Here is a 26,517-nt window from a genome sequence, read left to right as displayed (position 1 = left end):
TCCTTTACAAGCATAAGAATGAAGAGGAGTGGAAGTCGTTCTTTTGTCATGGAGTTCCTAACATACGCTTCATGATTCCTTGGTGGAACATAAATAGTATGGTTGGGAGTAGTCACAATTGCCCTTACATTAGGCTTTTAGGCCTATCTAGCGCTACTTACATCTTTCCTTGCAAGGTAATGAGACAATACGGGTTGAAACAGATTATATCCCCGCAAGATTGTGACGCGCCCAAGGATGTGTCTTTTAGACCCGAGCGAATTTTCCGTTGGATAGAGTATTGGACAAGTTTTCCAAGATGGGTAGTACAAAATCCTACTACGAGCATTGTATTATATTCCTTTTATAAGTCTTGGATGAATGCGGCGGACAAGGGCGAGTTAAACAAAGCCCGTTCTCAATATCAAATTGCCACAACTCGCAATCCACCTATGCCTCTAATGCATTCGACCACCACTACTCCTCCTAGTGGTCAAAACAAAGGAGTGAGAAGAAAATTGGACTTCTCATCTCCTAAGGCGCGTTCGAAGGAATCCAAAAGGAAAGCTCCTTCCAAACCCGCACAAAAAGGCGTGATAATCAAGGAACCTTCACAACAAACCCAAAAAAGGACTCTAACAAAAGCTTCGGAAAAAGGAAAAAGGGTTAAAAAGGCTCCGATTCCCAAATTGAAGAACAATGTATGGGTCAAGAAGAAGAATGTAGGGGAGAGTTCTAAGGTTTCTGAAAATACTGCAATGGAAACTACTCCTCCATTATCCGTGACAATCGAGGATATAGTGAAGCCTTAGAATGTTACACAATTTTATTATGTTTTTTTTTAATAAAGTGTAATCACTACCATGCCTCTTTTTTTTTTTGCTTTACAATTTAGTTCAACAATGTCCTTTCTATTTATTTTTTTGAATGAAATAAAATGAGCTTTATATTTCGATATTTTGATATGACCGAATCTTATAGATTGCCTACGTATTCGCATCACGAAATCAGGTTATTGCGTAGTTCTTTTTTCTTTATATATATATTTTTTATTTTTTTCTTTAACTCCTTAGGTAAAAGTTAAATGTAAAAAATTTAATCAAACTTTGTTTAATAGAGAGTTAAATCAAAGTTTAATTTTTTTATTTTCCGAGTATACGTTTATGTTTATGAAACGCCCTTCTTTCATTGTAAGTAGAAGTTACAACTTCGTTCAAACAAAAAAGTTGGGGTTCGCAGTTTGACAGTCAGGTGGCGCGCGCAACATCTGAGGTTGCGCGAGCATGTCGCGCGCAACTTAATCAGTTGCGCGTGGTATCTGCGCGCAACTATTCCAGTTGCGCGTGACACCTATACTACGAGTGTTTCGAATTTTTTTTTTTATTTTTGTGCTATTTACCCCCCAAGTGTGAAGATTTTTTTTTTCGTGAAGTTCGAAGAAAATCTGAACACTTAGAATGGTTTATTATTCTTGACTTACCCCCCCCCCCAAGTGTTATGTATTTTATCGTGTTGTTCGATAAAATTCATAACACTAAGAATCTTTTAGTTGAATGCTAATTTAAAGTTGGTTGTATGAATGAATGAGTAATCCGGATTTCATATGTAATATTTTTTAAGTCGATCAATGTTTATTAATTGGCGAATTTCATCTCCTCCAATGTCCATTAATATGACGGCTCCTCCTGATAGGATTTCAATCACGCGGTAGGGACCAATCCAATTAGGTTTAAATTATCCTCTTGGATCAATAGGTGGACCCCTAACCTCCTTTAGTACAAAGTCACCTTCTTTTATGTTTCTAGGTTTTTACCCTTTTATTAAAATGATGCACAATGCGCCTTTGGTAGACTTGTACATGATGCAAAGCTCTTAATCGTCGTTCATCGAGCAATAAGAGCTCTTCATACCTCGCTCTTACCCAATCAGCTTCCGGCAGCTTACTTTCGAGTACGATGCGTAGGGATGGTATTTCCAGTTCGACTGGTTGAATTTTGTCCATTCCGAAAACTAAGGAGTATGGAGTTACCCCTATTGATGTTCGTATAGACGTTCTATAACCCCAGAGTGCAAAGTGTAATTTATTCGGCCAATGTTTATAATTTTCTGCCATTTTCTTAATGATGACTGTTATATTTTTATTTGCCGATTCTGCAGCTCCATTCATTTGAGGTTTGTATGGGGATGAGTGATGATGGTTTACTTTATAAAAAGTTCAGAGGGTCTCAACTTCAGGTTTGAATGGTGATCCCTGATCACTAATTAGTTCGTGTGGAACTCCATATCTACTAATATGTTTCGTTCGAGAAACTTTGCGACATGTTTAGAAGTGATATTAACGTAAAAAGCAGCCTCAATCCACTTAGTGAAGTAGTCGATGGCTACTAATACGTACTCGTGCCCTCCTGCTCCTGTTGGAGAGACCTTTCCAATTATGTCAATTCCCCAAGTTGTAAAGGGCCAAGGGGAAGTGAGATTATATAGTTCAGATAGTGGAAGGTGTTGTAAATTAGCCAACATTTGGAACTCTGGACATTTCTTGACATATTGTATGCAATCATGTTCCATAGTGGACCAATAATACCCTTGTCGTGAAATTTTTTTTTGCGAGCATTTTACCATTCATGTGAGGTCCACAAACACCTTTGTGAGTATTCTCCATAAGGCGTGTGGTTTCGGGTTATTCTGTACACAACAAACTTTGACCATTAGGTCCTTTTTTGCATAATTGACCATTTAATAGACCGTATTGAGCCGCACGTGTTCATAAGGCTCATTGGTCTTTCGATGAAGTATTTTCGGGATATGTGCCATGAGTAATATATTGGAGGATATGATCATACCAAGGATTGTTTCCTTCGATGTCATTTATTTCTTCTATTGCGTTGCAATATGATGGTTCTTCTCTTCTATCGACGCATAATGGCATCATATTTAAATGATCTGGAATGTTGATCATTGAGGCTAATTTTGCTAGCGCATCGGTAAATTGATTATCATCCCTAGGGAAATATTTGAAGTCAATATGTTCAAAAATGCTCGATGAGTTTCTCTAGGTGTGCTTGGTATAATATCATTGTGGAGTTCTTTATTCTCCAATTTTCAGTATGTGACTTATAATCAAACTGGAATCTCCATATACCTCTAATATTTTCACACCTATGCTAGCTGCTGCTTCTAATCCAATAATGCACGCTTCACATTCCGCGGCATTATTAGTAACCTCAAAGTCTAATTTTACAGAGATTGGAGTATGTGCTCCCTTTGGACTTATGAGTAACACTCTTACACCACATCCTTTTTGGTTGGATGCACCGTCGAAGTACATTACCCATTTGTCATCTTGTGTCATGAGAATCTCTTCATCCGAAAGATGAGTAGTTTCTCCATGACTGGTTTGAATTGGATGTTGAGCTAGAAAGTCGAAAATTACTTTTCCTTTCGTTGATTTTTCTGGAATATATTTTAACTCAAATTCGGCCAACATTACCATTCATTTGGATATTCTTCCTTGCATAGGTGGTTGTTCAAACAAATACTTTATCGGATTTTGTTGAGAAATCACATGAGTGGTGTGTGGTAGCATATAATGTCGTAATTTTATTTAGTTGCCCACACTAATGCTAGACTCGTCTTTTCTAGATTGCTATATTTTGTTTCATATTGGATGAATTTTTTACTTATGTAATATATTGCACGCTCGACTTTTTCTACCTCTTGTGCTAACATGGCTCCTGTGGTCGTGTCTATAACTATTATGTATAGCCTAAGAGGTAGTTTGGGTACTGGTGGTGCTAAAATTGGTGGAGTTTTGAGATAATCTTTGATTTTCTCAAAGGCCTTTTGGCATTGATCGTCCCATTCATGTTTTTCTTCTTTTTTCAATTTTTTGAATATTAGCTCACAAGTCATAGTCAATTTGTTAATAAATCGACTAATGTATTGCAATTTTCCAAGGAACCCCCTAATTTCTTTTTCTATTTTCGGGAGAGGCATGTCAACAATTGCCTTTATTTTAGAGGGATCAATCTCAATACCGTGAGTGCTTACTACGCATCCGAGTAACTTGCCAGAAGTTACCCCGAAGGCGCATTTTTGTGGATTTAATCGCATGTTATAATCTTTTATGCGAGTGAAAAATTTGCGTAAATCTTTTATATGTCCCATTCTATCTTTGGGCTTTACGATCATATCATCCACATACACTTGTATTTCTTTATGCATCATATCATGCAAGAGAGTCGTAACCGTTCTTTGGTACGTAGCTCCTACATTTTTTAAACAAAATGGCATGACTGTATAGCAATACGTCCCCCAAGGGGTAATAAAGCATGTCTTTTCTTCGTCTTCTTTTTCCATTAAAATTTGGTTGTAACCTGCGTATCCATCCATAAAGGATAACATCGCATGTTCAGCCGTGTTATCTACCAATATATCAATATGTGGTAGAGGAAAATCGTCTTTAGGGCTAGCTAATTAAGATCCCTAAAGTCGACACACATGCGAACTCGTCCATCCTTTTTAGGGACTGGGACGATGTTCGCTACCCATTCGAGGTAATTACATACGCAAATGAAACCTGCATCCAATTGTTTTTGTACTTCTTCTTTTTTTTTTAGTGCGACGTCAGGTTTCATTCGTCGAAGTTTTTGTTTTACTGGTTTAGAGGTAGGGTTCAAGGGAATGGTATGTTCCGCGATTTCCCTATCTATTCCAGGCATGTCCTTGTATGACCAAGCAAACACGTCTTCGAATTCTTTTTAGCGTCAATATGAGGGTCGATCGCTCTTCCGGATTTAGAGTTAAGCCAATTTTGAATTCTCTTTTGTTTTCATTAGTTCCTATATTGATTGTTTCAGTTTCTTCAATGATAGGGTTCTTTTTTTCTCGTTCATTCATTAGTTCAACCAACTTATTAATGTTATCATCTTCATTAGATTGATTATTATAGCATTCAAAAGATTCAAAAGAAGGCATATACTCGGAAATAGAGCTCATATTATTAGAATCAAAAGAAAGTACATTAAGAGATGAATCCTTTTTGGGATCTTCATCCTTAGAACTAGAAAATAAAGACTTAGTAATGGTCACAAGGCCTAAATTTTCAGCTTCCCTAGAGTCTATAATAGATTCGTTGTCCGATTCTTCAAACATCTTCCCTTCGTTTGTGACGATTTCCAGCCTATCGCCTTTGTGATTGGTCCATTTGAAAGATTTCTTCCATCCATGATCTAAGGTTTCATTAGAAGGGGTGATCAATGAAGTTGGGTCAAAAGCTGCATCCTGGATGGCATTTTGATTGGTCATTGTACTGACATGATTTTGCTCTAGTCCAAATAGCAAGTTGAATGCTTGCCTATCATAGCACCCTGGAGTTGGGTACTTCGATTTAACGATACTAAAATCGTCATCCAAGAAGTAGCAATCGTGAAATATTTTGAATCCAGGCTTCTTGATTCCTTCCAAAACTAATGGTTCTGGTAAGTCATAGCATGGGTAGTCTTCTCCCCCCCCCTAATGAATTGTCCATTAAGGGTTTGTTGATAGGATGGGAGTAAAGTGACTATCCCCTTGTTGTTGTCATCTCTACGTGCCTTTCTTTTTGCATCGTGACACTTCAATTCTTCTTTAGTTGGTTTGTATCCTAATCCAAAGAAGAAGCTTTTCTTTGGGATAGGAAGTAAGAAAGATTTCTTCATTCCTATTCCCAAAGGCATCCCAGGAAAGTAACTACTCTTAAATAAGATGTTGTTTACTATCTGGGTGGATATGTATGAAGCTTGAAAGGTTCTTCCAAGTCTTCTTCCATTTCTATTGGGAAGATTGGCTCCGCGGCGAATCCCCACATGTCCTCTTCATCATTGTCATGGTTTATTTCTAGGAGTGATTGATCGTTTATTGCTATTTTTAGTGGAGAAGCATGTATAGTCATAGGAAGCCCTTGATAGTTCAACCTAATCATTTGATGAAGCGAGGATGGTATTGCACCAAGCTCATGTATCCAAGGACGTCCAAGTAGAAGGTTGAATGTAGGTTTTATGTCCATAACATGGAATTCAACCATCTTTTGTATTGGGCCTGTGGTAATGGGTAGCTTAACAGTTCCACAAACCAATCTTCTCGAGTTGTCATAGGCCCTAATGCTTTGTGTTGTTGATTGAAAATCTTTTTCTGGATTAAGGCCTAAATATTTTGCAGTTCGCAATGGGCATATGTTTACAGCTGACCCATTGTCTACCAAAATTAGAGGGATGTTATATCCCTTGCACCCCACAGTTAAGTATAATGCATTGTTGTGGGTAGTGTCTTTTGAAGGCAAATCATCATTAGTGAAAATGATTGACTTATCAGATCTCTCGCTAGTAAGCAAGCTAATGAGATCTTAAGGGGTTGTGTCCGTGCTTACAAACAATGTTGTTAGAGCGTTCATAAGGGAATTCCTACGTTCTTTAGAAGTACTTAGGAGTTCCCAAATGCTAACATTCGCCTTGGATTGGCGAAGTTGTTTGACCAATGGATCTTCCTCCTCAAGAGGAGGTGATATTGTATTTTGTACTTGACCTTGATTTTGCGTGGTCGAAGATCCATTTGGTGGTGGTGCCTAGTAAATTCATCCAGAACGAGTTAAATGATCTATCTCGTTTGGATTAGTTGTAGGACTTATGAACCAACTTTCTTCTAGAGGCTTTGAGCGTGCCTCCATTTCAAGATGTTCCATGAGTTAAGCTTGATACCATTGTTCATCCAAGGAGAGATTTGATAAGTCTTGTGACTTCCCCAAGAAATGATCCCAATCAAGCGTTCTATTTGTTTCATTTTGTAAACAAGATGGAGGTGGGACGGCGGCATACTTAGAGATATATAAGTCTTGAAAGTCGTCGTCCCATAGCCCACATACTTCATTAGTTGCCCCTATGAGTATTGTGGGTAGGGGTTCTCCTATAGGTGTGATGTAGTTCAATGGATTGAACGTATCGCTTCCCATATGGTCCTCATCAATGTGAAACACCCCCAAGGGGGACGCATTATAGTTTGGTTTAGGCGTGGGAATTCTCCCATCGACTACCAAATCCTAGATTTTATGTTTTAAGACAAAGCAACGTTCAGTGTCGTGTCCATTGCCTTTATGATAAGCACAAAAAGCATTACCCTCCCAATTAGGAAACCTTCTTTCTGGTGGAGTGGGTAGTGTTGGTCCTGTTGGTGCAAGTAAGCCATTTTCATTTAATTTTTCTAACAATTCTTTATAGCTTACAGGAAATGGAGTAAATTTTCTTTCTTTTGTCCATCTTTTCTTAGGATCATTATATTGATTTGTGTTGTGGTACTGCGTGGAGGTCGCAAATACATCAATAAAGGATGATGAGCCATCATTCCGCTTCTTGTAGTTATTTTTACATTGATGATGATGAGGCTTATTTGCTTTTTCTTTAGCAAGATCATTTTCAATCCTAGTAGCCACGGAATAGACCTTTTGGAAAGTGTTTAAACCAAGGTAACTTAGATGCTTATTGTACTTTTCATGACAATTGTCAATAAACTTTTGTACTAGGTCGAGTTCGGGCGGCCTTTGGGCAAGGTGGGCCGCCTTTTCTCGCCATCTACCATAGAAAGAAAGGAAACCTTCATCGTCGCCTTGCTTAAGCATTTCGAGTTCACGTAGAGTGGACTTGAACTCTACGTTACTCTCATATTGGGTAATGAAAGCCAAAACTACATCTTCCCATGTTGCTTTGAATTTTGGGTCTATCCCATAGTACCACTCTCTTGCGGTTGGGTCTAGAGACAAGGGGAAAGTCAAAGCGTAAAGCTTAGGATCAACCTCTTTAGTGCCATGGTGCCAGTAAAACACATTAAATGATTTTGTGGATTATTGGTCACCTTGAATATTGGTAAGTCCGTAGCTACGAACTTTTCCGGTAAAGCAAGTCCTACGGGAGGAGCAAACTTTTCTGCGTCAAAGTACTTGTTCCCCATTGTAGAACGAAGAACTAGCTTCTCTAACGACTTTTCTTTGATGGATAATTGTTCCATCTTTTCTTGTAAGGCTAAAGCTTCAGCATTTTTCTTACTAGCCTTTTCAATTTTCTTAATTCTGTTTTCCTCGGCTTCTTGAGCCTTTTCTTCTCTCAAACGAAGAATCTCATCTTGAAGTTCTTGAATGGTAGACATCATTATTAGACTAGGACTAGTTGTACGTCGAAGGAGAATGGTTTGAAAGGGTTGGATCTTTAGGTGGTAAACGTAGAAGGCGAGCGCCCAGGATTCTTCTTTCCCAAGATTGGAAACCGGCCCTAAAGAAGTACGAAAGGATAAGTTAACAAATATGCTTGCTTAGAAGGGGAAAAAGGAAAAGACAAAGAAAAAAAGGAAAATGACTCAAGATATATATGAACGGATAACATTGCCCCCAACAATTCTTGAATAAAGATATCGTTTTAACGAATCAACTTTTTTTTGCAAAATCAAAACTAATTCGTACAGTGGGTGCGCGCAAGTAATTGAGTTGCGCGCGGATGTCGCGCGCAACTAATTATCTTGCGCTGGGTATGGGCGTGCAACTCTGTGAGTTGCGCGCGCCACCTGCTCGTATGACATTTTTTTTTGTTCGAGCGTTTTTTTTTTTTTTATTTTCCCTTCTTTTTTTACATCGTTCTCTTTTTTTGTTTGTTTGTTTGTTTTTTTTTTGTTTAATTTTTTTTATGTTACCCGTTGAATATGACTCTAAATTACGAAGAGACGACTTCGTAATTGGGAACCTAGACCAAGCTAAAAAGAAGAAAGAAATCTATCCTAACACGTTGCATATAGTCATGTAATCACATAAGCATGCCACAAGTTATAATCCACATATTGCCATTCTAAGGTCGAAAAGGCTTGGGTGTCCAAGGTACCATATCTTAAGAAACGACGCACAAGTCAATCACTCAACGAGTTGACTCATGACGTCGCTCTCCCAACGTTTTTTTTGGTGATATGGGTGGGATGATTGTTATTGATTTCGAGATATAAAAGCCTGGTGTTGGAAACCCCTAGTCAATGAGTCAATCCCCATGGTTTAAGTGTGCTATACTTATGCATGATGCAATGTTGCTTGTTTGACTTTTAGGTTTGTGCAAAAGGAAGATATTATGTGTTCAAGTCTCGCTCTCTAACTAGAGATTATCCAAGTTAGCTCTCGTTACAACCCATAGGTAACCTGGTGTTGGATACGTTGGACCATAACTACGAACTAATCATGTAACCTCTAAGTCCCCTGTGGAGTCGCCACTGTAAGGAGGGTGTTCCCATCGTAAGGGATCCTTCTCCTTAGATGCCCATGGCCCTTTAAAGCCTAGGACTTTACGCTTGTTAGGGTGTATTAGGATTTGATTTCCTGACTGTTTGGGAGACCTTTGAATTAGAGATGATTCTATCATATATGATTTTTTGTAAGAAACAAGTAGGAGTCGCCAATGAGTTTTAGGAAAAACCCATAAACCTCGTTCATACCTTTCTCCCAAGTAGAGTTCAAGGGATATTTAGCATGAATCATAAGTTTACCCATGCCCAAATTGGTCTAGAAAACCAAAAATGAGTTCGGGAGCGAGGGTACAAAGATAACGTTCCCTTTAGAAGGGAATCGCGATCCTAGCCCTAGTGCGGCCTCTACTAGCTCTTCCTTTGCACAATTTCATTGCCAAACCATATATGCAACGTGATACCTAAAAACTATGTTAATTGATTTTATTTCCACCCATTAATTCACATAGGAATTACATCGTAAGGTCGTTATTCTTATTTAATCAAATTCGTGAAAAGAACAATAAAATAAACAATATTCGCCTTGACTTAGGTGATCAACCAACAATTATTTTATTCAATTCCACTCTTGATAAACGAAAGAATACTACGTGAAACCAATGAATTTATTATTTTAAGGCGATCAAACAACACTAATTAATTAATTAAAGTTCTTTAAAACAATTAAAAAAATGGTGATTTAACTAAGTGCTCGGGAATTTACCACTTCTCTTTGCTAGATCTCTGTTTAGAACACTTATGGACTCCTTCTTGTTGGGGAACCTCCACCGTAGTAACAAAATATCGAAAAGGGTGAGTGTTTAGGACAAGAGGGTTTGGATGCACAAGTTCACAAGTATTCTGCCAGAGTTTAGGTTAATTTTCTGTGTCTTGAAGCCTCGGAATAGGGTTTTATTTATAGGGAATGATTAGGTTTAGGGTTTAGAGCATTCTGCCGCATCTGGTGTTACGCGCAACTGAGTAGGTTGCACGCAACTATTTTTCTTGCGCGTAGCTCTATGATAAGATTCGATTTTCCAATATTTTAATATTTTGAATCTTACGCGAGCGCATCTCTGAAAGTTACGCGCGACTTTGTGAGATGCGCGCGTTATTTTCCGCGACAACTTTTATTTAAACCTAGACGCTCCTAAATCCGTCATTATTGGGTTTTAAGCACGGGCTTAAGCCTAATTATGATCGGGTTTAGTTAATTTGGACCTTGTGTTGGCCTTGTTCTTTTATCTGGGCTAGTCTTTTGTGTTTTGTGGCTTAACCAGTTATCCATAAGCATTCTTTACTTTGATCCAACACGAAGATGGTTTTATTTATCGTCATTGCACTCCTGTCGGGACAGGAGGCTAAAAGTAGATGTCTACAGATAATGAAGGTTTTTTTCTTTTGAAATAAGAGAAAAATTTGTTTTATTTCCAAAGAGAATATGTTTATGCTAACGCAAAATTGATAAATGGTTTGTATGCCTTAGATTATACAACTCGTGTTTACAACATTGATCAGAAAAAGCGCAAAACAGATGAATCAAACCAAACCTATCTATGGCATTGTAGGTTAGGTCATATAAACCAATCGCCAACCAGAAATTAAGAAATGATGGACTCCGAACTTCATTTGATTATGAATCATTTGAGAATTGTGAGTCATGCTTATTAGGTAAGATGACCAAATCACCTTTTACTGGAAAGGGTGAAAGAGCTAGTGACCTTTTCGGCCTAATACATACTAATCGCGGGTTAGTAGGTCGTTGGGTCTACTAACCCTAACAAAATTAGAAATTTATAATACCTATACATACACCAAACTAGTTGGTGTCAAGTAAAGGGTCGAACCATGAAGACTAAGTGTATCAATTTATGCAAATTAGACAAGTAGGAAGGTCGAGATAGAGAGAGGTTCAACTAAACACTACATAGAGAAAATAACGAAAACTAGGGAAAATGGAAACTAATTACATCAATGCATTCAACAACAAAGTTTTAATTAAATGAAAATGATCTCAATTAGGAACGATCAACACACTCAACTCATTCCCACACAATTAAGCATGCTAATTATCCTACTAAGCTAATTCACTCCCATGCAACTAACCTAGCATAGGTATGGAAGAATTTAGACTCTCAAACAACTTATATCCGCACAATTGATTGAAAGTACAATTAAGAACATAGAATCAATTAGCTAGAAAGATTCTAATCCATATAAGCATCATCCATACACAATAATTAAGAACCAATTACATACTAATCACAATCAATCATTCAATTCATCAACATAATCTTCATCCATTTCCCTAGAACAAAGTCTAAGCTAACATGATGAACAAAGGCATAGAAAACAAGGTAAAGCAAGAATAAAAAAACTAATCTAATTTACTACTCAAATGAACAAGAAAATAAGCAAAAACAAGAATTATAGGAAGGCTCATTGATTATATGAGAAGAGAATCTACAAATTGCTTCTTCAACCTCTCAAAATTCAGTGGAAATCCAAGCTTTCTCTACCTAAAACTACTCCTAAACTAGAGAGAGAAAATTTTAATCTAACCCTAAGAGAGAGAAAATAAGAGAGACTTCAACTAATTCAGCCCATCTTGTATACGGCCGGCAACACCGTGTGACTACTTAAAGTAACTCCTATAACATTGATTAAGTAACCCTATAATATCAACCGAGTAACCCCTATAACATTGAACGAGTAACTCTATAACAATGACGAAGTAACCCCTAGTACACTAGGGTTACATCACTAGTGTACTAGGGGTTACTTGGTCATGGTGTGGCCGGCCACATATAAGAGCTTGTGTAACTAATTTGATTTATAGGTAATTAATTGGTTAAGAGAGAAATAGGCCCAAAAGGGGTATTTATATACAAGGTTAATAAAATAATTAAAGAAAAATAAAATAAAAGTAATGAAAAGAAAAGGAAATAGAAAAATAACTAAAAGAAAATTAAATAAACAGGGAAAACAAAACTAAAAGTCCAAAACCCACAAAATCATCAAACCGACGAGGCACGATCACTCTTCATTTCGTGGCTGTTCTGCTCTCTAATCTTCACTATTTTCGCATCATCAAATCATAGCCGTTAGATTAATTGAAACAATCGCGACCGTCATACTTCATTAATCCGTACAGCTTTAGAGCGGCCGCGCATACCTTTATGAACGACTACTCATACCTTCTGCCTCGAATTGGTGGAAATTGAAAGATTGAAGAGCGTCCGCTTTGATATAGCTGAGCGCCCGCTCTATAGGGTATTAAAGTTGGCTTAATTGGTGCGCACTGCTGCTCTGCTATGGGGGTTGCAGGCTGCTATGTTCGCGGCTGACGGCGAGGTGATTACGGTGGCTGGGAGCTGCGTGGGAGTTGGCTATATTCGTGGGCTTGTTGTGGGTCGAAATGAAAGTGCTGGTGGTCGTGGTGTTTTAGTGGTGTTAAGTTGCGGGATGGTGTGCGTGGTGTTGGGCAGCCTTGCTGCTGTGCACGACGGCAGGTGGTTTTGGAAGGAGCACGGGAAAGTGGTGGTTGTAATGGTGGTGGTGAATTGTTGTGGTTTGGACGGAAGAGCAGGGGAGTGTTGGTGGTGATGTTGGGCTGTGGTGTAGGTTTAGGTGATTGGTGTGGTGTAGTTTAACAAGGCAGCAGGTTTGGGGCTTGGAGGCTTGTGAATTATGAAGCTCATTTGACTCAAACCCGAAACACCAAACACGACCTACAACAAATACACGAGGGTATTATCAAGAGATAAAATTAAGTAAAGTATAATACTAAAACTAAAAGAATTACTAAAATCAAAATGAAATTTAATAAAATAAAGAAAACAAACTAGATACTAAAAGAAAATTATAGAAGGAGAAAAGCGAGAAGATTATTATTAACTAGAACCAAGACTAGAAACATTAGAGAATAAGAAACATGAATAAATTACGAAATTAAACTAAAAACTATTAAAAAATACAAAATACTCAAATCAAAAGATGAAAGACGAGAATAAGCAAATAATAGAAATAAAGGATAAAATGAGCTAAATTATTGGAAAATAAGCCGGAAAACGACTCAATAAAAAGGGACATAAAAGCCACTTATCAAACTCCCCCAAGCTAATCTTTTGCTCGTCCTCAAGCAAATTAACACGAAACACGAGAGAAAAGGGAGTGAATTATTAAACAAAGCTAAGACACTAAAGGAGATCAGAATGTACACTAACTTAATTTCTTAGTAATCACGGTCAATTTTAACAACTAAAGACAAGCCCTTTAAAGCTCTAAATCGCCCTAGAGGATGAGTGTTCTCTCGTGAGGGTTTCCTAAGAGCTTAACCCACAACTCTTGACAAAAACCAAGGCAAGGCAATGAAAAGAAAAAGAAACGTAAAAAGAGAAAGAAAACACAAGTTATATTTGGACAAGAGATAAGAACAAGCATCAATGAATGAAAATCTTTCTAAATAGATAAATGTATGCACGTTTCAAGATGTCAATGGATGATTGAAACATAACATATGCTAAGCATAGAAAACTAATGAGGACTCAATCCACCCTAGCCCCAACCAATCGGTTCGCGTTCTCTCCACTAGTTTCAAATCAACCCTTAAGCTAGCTTCTCATGATTCCTCGAAGGAACCGGAAAAAGATAAAGAAAATAAAAAACTTTGAGAAGTTAATCCCGACATCTTAGCCATGCACACTCTCTCCAAAGGCTTGACAACTATCTCCCCCCACCAATGTTGACTCAACCCGCAAGGACTAATGGTCTTTTATTTGTAAAGTAAGGTTAGGGGTCAAGGCGGGGTAAAAATTTGAAAATTTTGGTGATATTTCCTAAGTGAAGCAAAAGGGGGGTCAACTCTCAAAAACCAACTCAAGAAGTCACCAAACATAAACAAAAAAAAATACAAATAAAGCCATCTCCCCCAAGCTTACTCAACACCAACACATAATATATACAAAAACGAAGTAACGCTCCCCCCCCCCCCCAAGCTTGAACGAAGCATTGTCCTCAATGCTTAAACAAGGGAAGAAAAACAAAACCAACTAAATTTTTTTTATGTTTTTGATTATTTTTTTCCAATTTTGTATGGATTTTCTTTTCTTTTTTCTTTTTTATTTTTTTTATTTGGTATCCTTGCCTTTTTTATAACTACGGACGACTTTTTCTTGAAATTTCATTTGATTTTCTTGAATTGCATCTTTATTTGAAACATTTCTTGTATATTCATATCAAGCTCATACTTCAATACCTTACTTAAACCAAATTTTCAAAGTGTTTATTGCTCATAAACAACACGCTCAAAACTCAAACCTCACATGCCAAATGCTTCACTAACTAAAAAAGGTTGGTAAGCATAGGTCGTTTTGTTTGTAATGTGGTTAATACAAGAAAGGAAAAATTAGGCTCAAATTGGTTAATAAGTAGTTTAATGAAAAATAGAAAACCAAATTTTTAACAAAACAAAAAGAAAATACAGAAAAATGAGAAAAGGTGCCCTTTTCCTCCCCTAGAGTGGCTCTGCCACAATCTTGGGAGCTAGAAGTCATAACAAGGACTAAGACATGCATAGCTAAGGATCCTAAATTACCGCTCAACAAGAAGAGGAAGGCTAGAACAAATGAATCTCACAAGGGATATATAGCTAAGAAAATACCAACAAAGGGTTTCAAATCCACTATAGAGATAGAGCAACTCCATCTTACCATAAGCAATGAACTATGGTTTCATGGAACCCAAAAGTTCTTAAACTGGCTACCTTAGCATATAGTATCCTAGAGTCAACCAATGACACTCTTAAACCATGCACACATTTACCACTTAGGAAGAAAAACATTCAAGAATACAAGTCCCAAAATAGAATGTCCAAAACTAGAACAAATAAAACACAATTTAATTTGCCAAAATTACCTTGAATGTAAGCAAAAATATTTTTGGATTTTTTTTAAATATAAGAAAAGAGATGGAAATGCATATACTTAAGTGCATGGAATAAATGAATCAACATCCCACCAAACATGATAGAATCCCCTCCCCCAAGCTTGAATGAGACAACATGCTCAAATATAAACAAAGTAATCTATGGGAGGGGAAAAGAAAGAAATCAATTAAAATAACCAAAATATGTCTAGGCTTGTTGACTATTGCACGCAAAAGAAAAATCAAGAATATTAGAAGAAGAAGAAGAAGAAGAAGAAGAAGAAGAAGAAGAAGAAGAAGAAGAAGAAGAAGAAGAAGAAGAAGAAGAAGAAGAAGAAGAAGAAGAAGAAGAAGAAGAAGAAGAATAAGAAGAAGAAGAAGAAGAAGAAGAAGAAGAAGAAGAAGAAGAAGAAGAAGAAGAAGAAGAAGAAGAAGAAGAAGAAGAAGAAGAAGAAGAAGAAGAAGAAGAAGATGAAGAAGAAGAAGAAGAAGAAGAAGAAGAAGAAGAAGAAGAAGAAGAAGAAGAAGAAGAAGAAGAAGAAGAAGAAGAAGAAGAAGAAGAAGAAGAAGAAGAAGAGGAGGAGGAGGAGGAGGAGGAGGAGGAGGAGGAGGAGGAGGAGGAGGAGGAGGAGGAGGAGAAAGAAGAAGAAGAAGGCAAAACCTCCTCAAAATCTTTTAGGGTGGCACAATCACCCATTTCCTCAATAATGGGAGGATGAGAAGGAAGAGTCTCATCAAAGAAGAAATCCTCAATAGGCTCTTTGAGAAAATAAGGGAGGAACATAGGATAGAAAGGGATGTGGTCAAATTTCCTTGAAAAAGGGACATGAGGAAGGGGAGGAGAAACAATGGTATCACAAAGCCTCAAATTACCAATGAGGGCATGAAAATTAATCATAAAGTCCTCAAAATAACACTCATGACTTATCTCCCTCAAAAAAAAAACTCTCTAAGAGAAATAACCTCATCTTAGTCTCTATCACACCGATGAACAACCATTTCCTCAACAAACTCAAAGCCTAGAGTCTCTAAACCATGCAGGGAAGGATAAAGGTTTATCTCAAACTCATCCCTTTCCCATGAAGCATTTCCAATGAACTCTCTCAAAAGGCTATAATGCTTTGTTACTCCTTCAATGAATATACTAGAAATAACCTCAAAGGAGTCCAAAGACTCATGGATAAAAGGGTCACAAACATGAAAACTAGACTCATCAAGATGGGGAAGGGGGTTGGAATCCTAAACATCAAAATTTTCTTCATTCACAACTCCTCCACCATCATCACTCAAGGGACTATCAATCTCTCTTTGAAGCTCGAACTCATCATCAACCTCATAAAATCCCTCATCCAAATTTAAAATGGTTCATCATATCCTAACGAAGGGTAGCTCTCAAAGGGGGTGAATAAGGGGAAGGAGGGCGCTCAAGCTCAAAAGGGGAATGAAAAGGATCAAAATCCTCAAAAATCCTCTCATCACAAGAAAATCTCCCCTCACCGTTTGTAGGAAATATTTCAAGCATTACCCCAAACTTGAACCCCACTGTGATCATACACTTAATCATGGTGGCGTCCAAAGGGAAGGAAGCTAAAGCAAAAGAGTCGCCAACAAGTTTTAGGAACTTGTAAACCGTTCACAGGGTGAAGGTTATACCCGTTAACGATCCAGAAGATCGTTAACTCCAATAGGTCTGGAACCAAGACTGGAAGTTCGGGGATGATAGTACAAATCCAATCTAAAAGAGAAAGAACCTGCCCTAATAATAGGCCTCTACTTTATTCTTCTCGTATTCATGTGCGCTTTCTAACCAACAAGCAATCAATAGGTTTACCCTAAACCTGTTTAATCTATGTTGGTTGAATATTAATGCACAAATAAATCTATTATTGGCGACACTACTAGAAAAAAAGACTTATGGCAACAACAATAATTTGTTACCATATGTCCTATTAATGTTGCCATATGCCTATAGCAACAGATTATAAACCGTTACCAATAGGTGTCGTTGCTAAAACTCTTAGGCAACAACTTTCATGCGTTAGGCAACAATTATTGTAAACAGTTGCTGTAAATAATTTTTGCAGCGCTTTTCTTCGGTAGCACTTTTTACTTTATGCCAACACTTATTCAACAACTTTAGGCAACATTATAAAAGTTAAAGCAACAATTTTCGCTAATTTAAAGCAGCACTTGTTGGCTTGAAACTAGTTGATGTTTAAAATTAAGGCAACACTTTATTTTGTTTATAGCAATGCTTCCAATTGAAACTAAGGCGACACTTTTAAACCTGTTAATGGCAACGCTTTTAATTGGCATTTAAGCAATAGATTATATAATGCATATAATAAGTAAATTGCTTAAATAGCATATGATCGATAAACTTTTGCTTAGTATAAGTTCTCCATAAAAATTTATATGTAATTAATTCAAATCAATTCTAAACGATAAGCTAAATATTTATTACAAACAACAAAAACGTTCAATCTAAATATTTCATACATTAATCTAATAAAAAAATCCAAAACCAAATTCAAAAACCAATCTAATGTTTTTGCTCAAATTCCAATAGATCTTTAGATGTTTGATGGAGCACTTGATACTTGGATATGAATAGCCTCCTGCAAAACAATAACAATAATAATAAGACTCTTATACTAAATTTAAAAAAAATAAATCTCCAATGAATTATTTATGGAAAATTATTATCAAAACACTAGAAATTACTTTTGTAGTGAGCAAATAATGAAAATAAAAAATATTTCATCTTAAAAAGGCAAGATGGAGGTACTGTAGCAACATCAAAAGAGTATAAGGAAGTAACATCAAAGGATCATAAATTTGTATAATCATAGATACTACATTATCAAAACAAAAACAAGTTGGCTTAGCTAGAATCATTAGTTTTGATGCCTAGTTTCGAGAAAAGGAAAGAAATTAAGTTTTCAATCGTATAATCATCAAAAACAATAATGCCAGTAAGCACATATTTTATAACACAAAGCTCAAGTTTCTAGATTATCCATTATACCATATAAAGTAGTACTTGAACAATACTGAACAAATATGTAAACCATTGGCATGCATATATATATTAGCTTTTTAACACCCTGCAAATTCTAACGCCTTTTTAGCATATGCAAACACATAAAAATTATCGAATTTAAACCACCTAAGTATGATCTTTGGTCTAACATCCAACTCGGCAACCAAAGGCATTCTAAGATAACATGTAAATGGAATAACATACCTGTTCATAATCTTAAATAATATAGTTTATGGATCATTTGTAGTCGTTGAAACAAAGCTTTTGCAATAAATTCTGGAGTTAAGCTAGGATCTTTTTGGCGTAGTTGTGCAAGTGCCGATATTACTGCATCAAGAGTTATATTTCCTTGTTGATTTTCAATATCCATGCGTATCTCTTGCAGTTTTAAGGTCTCAGATTCAAGCTCCTTTGTTTTCCTTTCTATTTCAGCTTCTTGTGCAGCAACTTGTGCAGCATGAACTTCTTTTTCCTTGGCAAATTCTTCAATTTCAGCATTTATATCCTTTTGAACATCAGCAGTTACAACACTTTTGATAGACTCCATGACCTCTTCTGGTAGAATCAAAGAGGTACTAGGTCCTTTATCTTTTCGCTTCTTACGAGTGGCACCAAGTCCTTGTAATAATTATGTACCTCGACGTGCATTTCCCATAACTTCATCAAATGGGTCCTTAATAGATTCACCACTCTGATCATCTTGAGAAGCTTCCAATTCCCTCATTGCTTGCTATAACAATTATTAAAAATTATAGGTGACAAAGTATACGATTAATTTATTCATTAAATAAATTAATAGGAATAATATAGTATTTACTATCTTCTGTTGTGTATCATCATAAGGCCGATCATAAGTTCTTCCCTCCTTTCGTCGTCGATTCTCTTCAAACATTCTTCTTTTTGATGTGCCACACCATCTTTCTGTAGCTAATAAATAAACAAAAATAAATATATAAACAACATAGAATCCATGAAATAAAAAAATAATCATAATAAATGTGGAATGTATTTCGCACCAACTGCTCATGTTTCATGGAAAAGGAAATGAGACCATTTGTATGTATGTTGTCTTGTTCACGCCGATTTTCAAAATTTTGCAAACTGGTTTTCTACATAAAATAAAAACGCATAAGCATAAAAGTTAAGACAAATTTAGAGTTCCTAATTATTCAATTATACCTTTGCTATTGTTGTCCCCGAATAAGCTAAAAGTGTTTTGTAATGTGCTTCGGGCACTCTTTCAGGAGGATGCTTCAATCTCTCTTCATAGGTGTCATACATATAATAATGATCTCTTTTGAGGCGACATTTGAATCCTCTCCAAGATTGATCAAGAGTCTCCATTACCCAATCCTTAGCTTCAACATGAAGTATGTACTTGGTCTAAAATAATGGTTAGGTTTATGTTATAAAAAAATATTAAAACACATATAAAAGTAAAATTATGTTGTAGACTCAAAACATTACAAATGAGAGAAAAGAACACTTACATTCACAAATTCCCAAATTTTCTCCTTATTTGGAACTTTTTTCCAATTTGTGTATGTCAAGGGAGCCCAATTGTAATCATGAGCAATAGTTCCTAAGAATCTAGTTAGCTCTTTCCTTGCCTTTTCAGGCCCAATAGGTTGTCCTTTGTCATTACAATATATAGTTACGCGATCTTCCCACTTGCGAGCATGGACATCAAACAAATTTGTTGGACCTCGCCCTTTCTTGTTAGGAACTTTTATCCAAGTTAGAACGGAATAATTAATTCATAAGAAATATCTAGATAAAAATAAAGATTACAATCACAACTTTATTAATGCAATTACATGAAATATAAAAGTTCAAAAATAAACATGTGACAAGCATTCAACTCAATTTAAAGAATTGCAATCTGTTTTTGTATTTTATAATTCTATAGAACTGTGAAGCCAAGCCTTATACATCAGCAGGCCCTGCATCAAAAGTAGAAGGCCCTGCATCAACAATAGCTGCAGACCCTGCATTAACAACAACAAACCTTGTACTAGCAGTGTCCCTTGATCAACACAAGCATTCACATATTTCCTCGTGCAGCAGCAGCACCTCCCATAGCAAAAAACTCTCGTCAAATACCTCCCATACTCCCCCACAAGCCTAATAAAACTAACTTCAACCCGTACATAACTATGTTTGATTGTATAATGGTAAATAATGGTAATTAGCTAGCAGTTTGTTCATAAATTGTTCATTGTTTACAGCTAATTACTTAAATAATAAGAGAAGAAGCAGATTATAGAAATTTCTCTAACCTTGGATTGCATAACTAAAAATGTTACAAGACCATAAGATTTATCATGATTTTTAGAGGGGTGGAGTATTGAATACAAACCTTGTGCGAAAATAGATTCTCCTCGGCTTTCTAGTGGGACAATGGTCGAAAGTGGACGCTTAGAATGTTGTCGAACTTGCTCCAATTGTTGTACATCTTTCTCTATTTGTTGTACTTCAACTGGATCCATTTGATTTTGCGTAACAAGGAAATCGTCCATTGCCATATATGGGCACAATGGCTGCTTCTTATTCTTCCTAGGTGGTTGCTCTCTAGTTCTTGCCTTCTAGCATCGGAACATCAAGGTAATTATTATCGAAGATTAACATGATCCCAAGAAGAAAATAAAAAATAAATAAGGAAAAAAGGAAAAAAGAAACCTTCTTAGGTATAGAGGTTGCTGCTTCAATTAAAACATCTCTCTCTCTAGACTTCTCAAACTCCTCAAGGTCACAATTTTTTTTATCAGGCACATAGTCTGGATCATCTACATTAGAATTCACATTCTCCTTTCCTTTTGCAAAATTCTTACTTTTTTCCAACAGTAATCTTATCGAGCCCTAACTCTCTAAACTTCTGGGTATTTTTTTCTATTGTCATGGACCTAACTTTCTCATAAGGTGTTAAAATGGACTTTGAGGCAATTTCAGGCTTCTTACTTCCATTCTTCGTCATTCTGCAAACAAATATTATAAACAGTTAGTGGGGAAAAATAGTTTAGACATATCAAATAGCACTTACTACAAAAAAGTAAGACATATTTTTTTCAAATATAACACATATAGACATACTTAAACTTAAAAATTTATAAGTACTATATCTTATACCTCACCAAAGCAAATATATTCAGGTTTTGGGAAAAAATTAGAAAAAAACAATCTGATTCACTAAAAAGATGATAATTTTGAGGAAGTCCAAATATGATAACTACTTACTACTAACAAAAGCTAAATCAAAAGGTTCAATCAACAAGTCTAATAACATAAGACAGATAATAATATGATAAACTCACTTCTTCTTTTTTTTTTAAATAAATACAACTGCTCAAGATTCATTAATAATCCTATGGGTCATGAGCTGGAAAATCATCAGTCGCATCCATCCAATTCCAATCTGTATCATCATAGTCAACGCCATCTTCAAGGTCATTAATATCTTCAAATTCTGATAAATCATCTATGTTCACAGCACGCACTTCAACATCATCTCTTACATGAATATGATTAGCATCAAAAGAAGGCATGTTATTAGAACTAGAATCAATAGGCTCCTCCCAATATGTTTCTTCACTTAGTGCTTCCTCAAAGTCAAAAAGATCTCTTGGAACCCTTTTCATGACGTATTGAATATCTTCTTCTAATGGGTCTTGGGAATAGTATACTTGATGAACCTGAGAAGCCAATACAAATGGATCATCTTTGGAACATTTCTTCTTGAAAGGGACATATGTAAGCCCAAATTCATCAATATCACTAAGAAACCAATCACACTTAAATAACACAACGCTGAATTGAGACCAAAAGTCCAACTCAAAAATTTCTTCTATTACACCTTAATAGGTAACATCTCCGTCGACGGGATTTCGATCCCTTGAACTGGCAAAACTTGAAGTCAAAGCTATCAAAATCACTCCACTATTTTGAGTCTTTAATCGTGAATCACGTTCTCTAGTGTAAAACCTATAACCATTGATAAAATACCCAGTGTAGCTCCTGGCCTTGGGATTAGGACCCTTAGCCAACCAAAAAAGTTCCCCATTAACCTGCTCCCTTTGTACTTTTTCAAAAAAACCAATCAATAAAATCTTTGCTATGACTTTGTGCACTATCCCATCTACGCTTTCGACCTTGGCTATTCACCCAAATTCTTCACTATATTCCTAGCTTCATTAAATGATTTAGGAAGTTCGGCCATTGGAAATGCCTCTCTTAATAGCTCTAAAAGATCACCAAAGGCTACATTACTTAAGTCATTAAGGCACTTAAAGAGAAACAAACGAATTATGAAATACAATTTCGAGAAAGTTTTACAACCTGGATATAACTCTTTCTTTCCTTCTTCCACTAAATGAAAAAACTTTCTAGCCTCCTCATTTGGCTCACTTTTAACCTCGTGATCTCTATTTAGACCTTCACCGACATCTCTAAAAGTATCATGTAGTAAGCCATCAATATCATCATGTGTACTTTGATTATTTACTTCATGCACATTTTGCCTATCATTATTTGTAAAAGAATATCCCTCCCTTTGCAAGACCCACTCCTTGAATCCCTTCACAAATCCATTAACAATCAAATGATCATAGACGTCATCTCTAGAATGGCAAAAACGCCTCGAACACGTTTTACAGGGCAAAAATATTTGATCTCCAATGGCGTCCTTGGCAAAAGAATCATCAAGAAAAAAATTCAACGCAACTTTAAAGTCCTCCGAACTTCTAGGATAGTTCATCCAATTATGATCCATAACTTAATTTATGTCAATTCCTAAATTACACAAGCAAATAAATTTAGAGATCTATCAATACTATGAAATGAAATAATAGGTTTGTTAGATATTAACTGGAAAAATATATAGTACAATAGTTAAAAATAGAAATGTCAAGCAAATACATATAAAGATCATCTATGATATCTAAATACGTACACATATTAGTTATAAACCAAAATCTAGTTCATATAAGTCATATGTAACATCTTAATTAAGGTCAAAAGTCATATATAACAAGAGAATAACTAGTTTTACACACTAACTAGAAAGAAAATTACAAAGCCTAAAAAAACTTCAAATAAGAAACTACTAACTATGAATTAAAAGTTAGGTAGACATGATTCCATTAACTCATGATAATTCCCCACTAACTAGAACTACGCTACTGGCCACATAATTAAATTGGAGCATCTTTGATATTTTGGTTTTAAATAATGATATGAAATTTGCTCTTATGGGTTTCGGATATTTAGTACTTAAAATTTGTCTTACTATCCTTTATTTATTAATTACCCCACAAAGCTGATGATGTACTAGCTTTCTTGACTCTAGCCTTATTGAGTTGGATGATTATAGGACTTACTAAACAATCAATTAAACTTAGATGTTATCTGAATTATTGAAAGCCAATTTATTTGTATGTATACAAATAATAAAACATAAGAACACAAATATTACTCAAGTATACAAACTGTTATACATAATTGAAATAAAAAGTCTTTAGGTTCACATACGATTAATCTCATTAAAACAAAATATTGACAAAGTAAAATTATCCTCGTACATTTTCAATTTTTGCTAGATATATGCTTGTAGTTACATACAAAAAACATTTGACCATAGTAGCAACTAGGATAGCATAACAGGGTATTATTATTCATCAGAGGAAGACAAAAATCCTCACCAACCATTAATTTTATATATCAATGGGTATCAATCCTAGCCTTGCCTATCACTGTAATTTTAACCCTTCATATTCTAAATTCAATTACCTTTTAAATTATTTACTCTCATCATCAAAAGTACATATTATAGAAGGATTTAGCTTTTGTGATGACTTAAACCCTATAATAATTCTGCTAATAAACAATCTAACAGAAGCTTTTAGATCAATTAACTATCCTACTCGCTGCGAGTATCTGAAAATATAATTAACCATCTAGCCCATAAATAATTTAGCTAATAAACCATATAATAATTCAATAGCTTTTGTGATTGAATTAAGCCATCTAACAAAACACACAAACACAATACGAAAATATCAAATGAATTCCCTGATAATACTAAATCATGCATGCAATTTTAATAGAAAGTGATAAACCACCTAATAAATCAATGTATACAAATTATTTATAATTATATCAAATCATTCAAATTCCCCAATTTTTATATCAATAAAACCCTATTTTCCCTTATCAACACTAATATACCCTGTTTACTACCTTAGAATTGTGATAATAGTATCGAATATAAAAACTAAATACACCGAATTACTACTAACCTCGTATGTCGATCTTGAAAATAGCATAAATAATCCGCTAAACTGTGAATATTCGGCCCCCTTTTGCCCAATCTTTGAAAAATCAGCTAAATTCACCAATTAATTGTAGTTTGAGAAGTGAAAGTGAGGAGAGAGAAACGAATTTAGGTTTAATTTGGGGATTTTTTTTAACGAGAATTTGGGAATTTTATAGAACACTAAGAAAAGATGAAAAGAGAGTGGGAAAGCAAAATATTGAACCTCCTACTGAAATTTTACCAAATGACGACCCGCCTACAGATTTTTTTCAACACCCATTCTTTTTTTTTAAATAGGATAGTAACTGTTGCCACATAGCATCTTTGACTTAGTCATTGAAAAGTGTCGCCATATTTTTTGTATAGCAACAGTTTTTAATAGACTGAGAGTAATCACATTAATAAATTAAAAAGTGTTGCAATATGTCTAGTTATAGCAACACTAACCAAACTGTTGCAAAAATTGACGTTGCTATAGCCCTATTTTGTTGTAGTGCGATCACTTGAATTATAATCAAATTAACCCTAAATAAAATTATTAATTATCTTATTAAGCGTGATTAAAAGTACCAATTCCCTTTAAACATGCATAAAAGGTGTGATCAAGAAATAACAATAAATATGTCAAGCAATATAATAATAATAATTAAAATAATAATAATTATAATCATCATAATTAAAGTTATCATAAAAATAATCATAACCATTATAATAATAAATAATATTCATAATTAAAATAATCATGTTAAAGCATAATATCATTAGCAATATCCTAGGCATGATACTAACAAGATTTATAACAAATCCTAGCATGTCACTAAACATTAAAGATCAAAGCTTTAGCCAACATGATATTAGGATAGAAAATAGGAAGCATCATAACAATCATACTTGATATTAAGAATTTTTAGTTATTACCCTAAACATCATACTAGGAAGCAATAAAACATCCTAACATGATTTCTGTATCATAATATCAATAAATCAATTAAAGCACTTACTTGGATGCCTCGTACCTCTTTCTAATAACAAAATACACACGTTAGTAACTACAATAAATAGTAAACAAAACAATTAAATTAAATAATTGAAATAGGGATTTGGGACCAAACCCTCAAAAATATCAAACCTATCACGTCTAGGGCGAAGGCAACTTCGAATTATGCTAAGTATTTCTAGATCTTGTGAGTGCGGAATTTTATTTGTAAAAAGGTTGGTTTACAAAGAGAGAGAGTAAATCAAGAATTTCTTGATGAGAGTTTGTGAGAATTGATGAAGTTCTAAGGACGCTATTTATAATGAAAATAGTCCGGATATGATAAAAAAAGAATCGGAGTTTGAAAAGGAATAAAACACGTCACTGTTGCCACAACAGCCCCTGTCGCGAGGCGACAGCCTGACGTTCGGTGCTGCAGGCAATTTTTCCACACATTTTCTATTTTTGAAAAAATTAAGCGTAAAATTCTGTACGAGGGGTAAAATCGTAATTTCATTTGAAACACTTCTTTTATTCTAAATAAAATTCGTAAATCTTTATAATCAATCCTAATCACATTAGGATTCAAAAGAACCTTCTAGAAAATTGTAGAATACTATAATAAATCCTAATAGCATTAGGAATGATAATTCATAATAGGCCTTCCTCTAGATCATTGGGCCGCATATAAAGATCAAACCGGACCCAGTTTAGTAATTTGGCCATAACTTCCTCATTATTCATCGGAATTAGGCTTATAATATATCGTTGGAAAGATCTTTTCGAGCCCTATCCAACTACACTATTATTGAACCCTTTTCATGGACCAAACTAAACTGGATTGGATATTTTCATAAAATAGAATAGGCTTTCGAAAACATAAAGAGAGAATTTTAATAAAAACTAACCGCAACACTAGACCTTCCACACTTTAACTTTATTCGATTATGATTCGAAGTGAAAGGTATTCATCACCGGGTTTTGTTTTTGGGGAGACACAAATGG

The 26,517-nt window shown here is 35.3% G+C and overlaps 2 protein-coding genes across 3 annotated transcripts; both read right to left on the bottom strand.

Annotated features, from left to right (window-relative positions):
* Window positions 1-17,554: 17,554 nt before the first annotated feature.
* On the bottom strand, window positions 17,555-21,085 carry LOC110726184. The gene is made up of 8 exons (XM_021905641.1): window positions 20,909-21,085; window positions 20,589-20,814; window positions 19,720-19,955; window positions 19,409-19,612; window positions 19,246-19,338; window positions 19,047-19,156; window positions 18,434-18,959; window positions 17,555-17,804 (listed from the first exon to the last, which is right to left on the bottom strand). The coding sequence occupies exons 2-7, from the start codon at window positions 20,752-20,754 to the stop codon at window positions 18,950-18,952; spliced, it is 819 nt and encodes a 272-aa protein (XP_021761333.1). The 5' UTR covers window positions 20,755-20,814; window positions 20,909-21,085; the 3' UTR covers window positions 17,555-17,804; window positions 18,434-18,949.
* Window positions 21,086-21,546: 461 nt separating this feature from the next.
* LOC110726182 lies at window positions 21,547-24,961 on the bottom strand. 2 transcript variants are annotated; one of them, XM_021905640.1, is made up of 2 exons: window positions 24,520-24,961; window positions 21,547-21,918 (listed from the first exon to the last, which is right to left on the bottom strand). In XM_021905640.1, exons 1-2 carry the CDS (start codon window positions 24,544-24,546, stop codon window positions 21,592-21,594), a joined length of 354 nt encoding a protein of 117 aa, XP_021761332.1. In that variant the 5' UTR covers window positions 24,547-24,961; the 3' UTR covers window positions 21,547-21,591. The 2 variants fall into 2 exon arrangements, with proteins under 2 accessions (XP_021761332.1, XP_021761331.1); XM_021905639.1 differs by lacking the exon at window positions 21,547-21,918 and adding an exon at window positions 21,929-23,014.
* Between the last annotated feature and the right edge of the window lie 1,556 nt (window positions 24,962-26,517).

This window comes from Chenopodium quinoa, unplaced genomic scaffold (assembly GCF_001683475.1).
Source record: "Chenopodium quinoa cultivar QQ74 unplaced genomic scaffold, ASM168347v1, whole genome shotgun sequence".
NCBI lineage: Eukaryota > Viridiplantae > Streptophyta > Magnoliopsida > Caryophyllales > Amaranthaceae > Chenopodium > Chenopodium quinoa.
This window is presented reverse-complemented; position numbering and strand designations above follow the sequence as displayed.

Bases quoted from the DNA above. Each gene is read 5' to 3' on its own strand.
- LOC110726184 (XM_021905641.1), bottom strand. From the start codon at position 20,754: ATGGCAATGGACGATTTCCTTGTTACGCAAAATCAAATGGATCCAGTT. The intron at 19,956-20,588 runs GTTTGTATTCAA...CTTGGATAAAAG, and splicing joins AGAATCTATTTTCGCACAAG to TTCCTAACAAGAAAGGGCGA. The intron at 19,613-19,719 runs GTAAGTGTTCTT...CCATTATTTTAG, and splicing joins AAATTTGGGAATTTGTGAAT to ACCAAGTACATACTTCATGT.
- LOC110726182 (XM_021905639.1), bottom strand. From the start codon at position 22,994: ATGGATCATAATTGGATGAACTATCCTAGAAGTTCGGAGGACTTTAAA.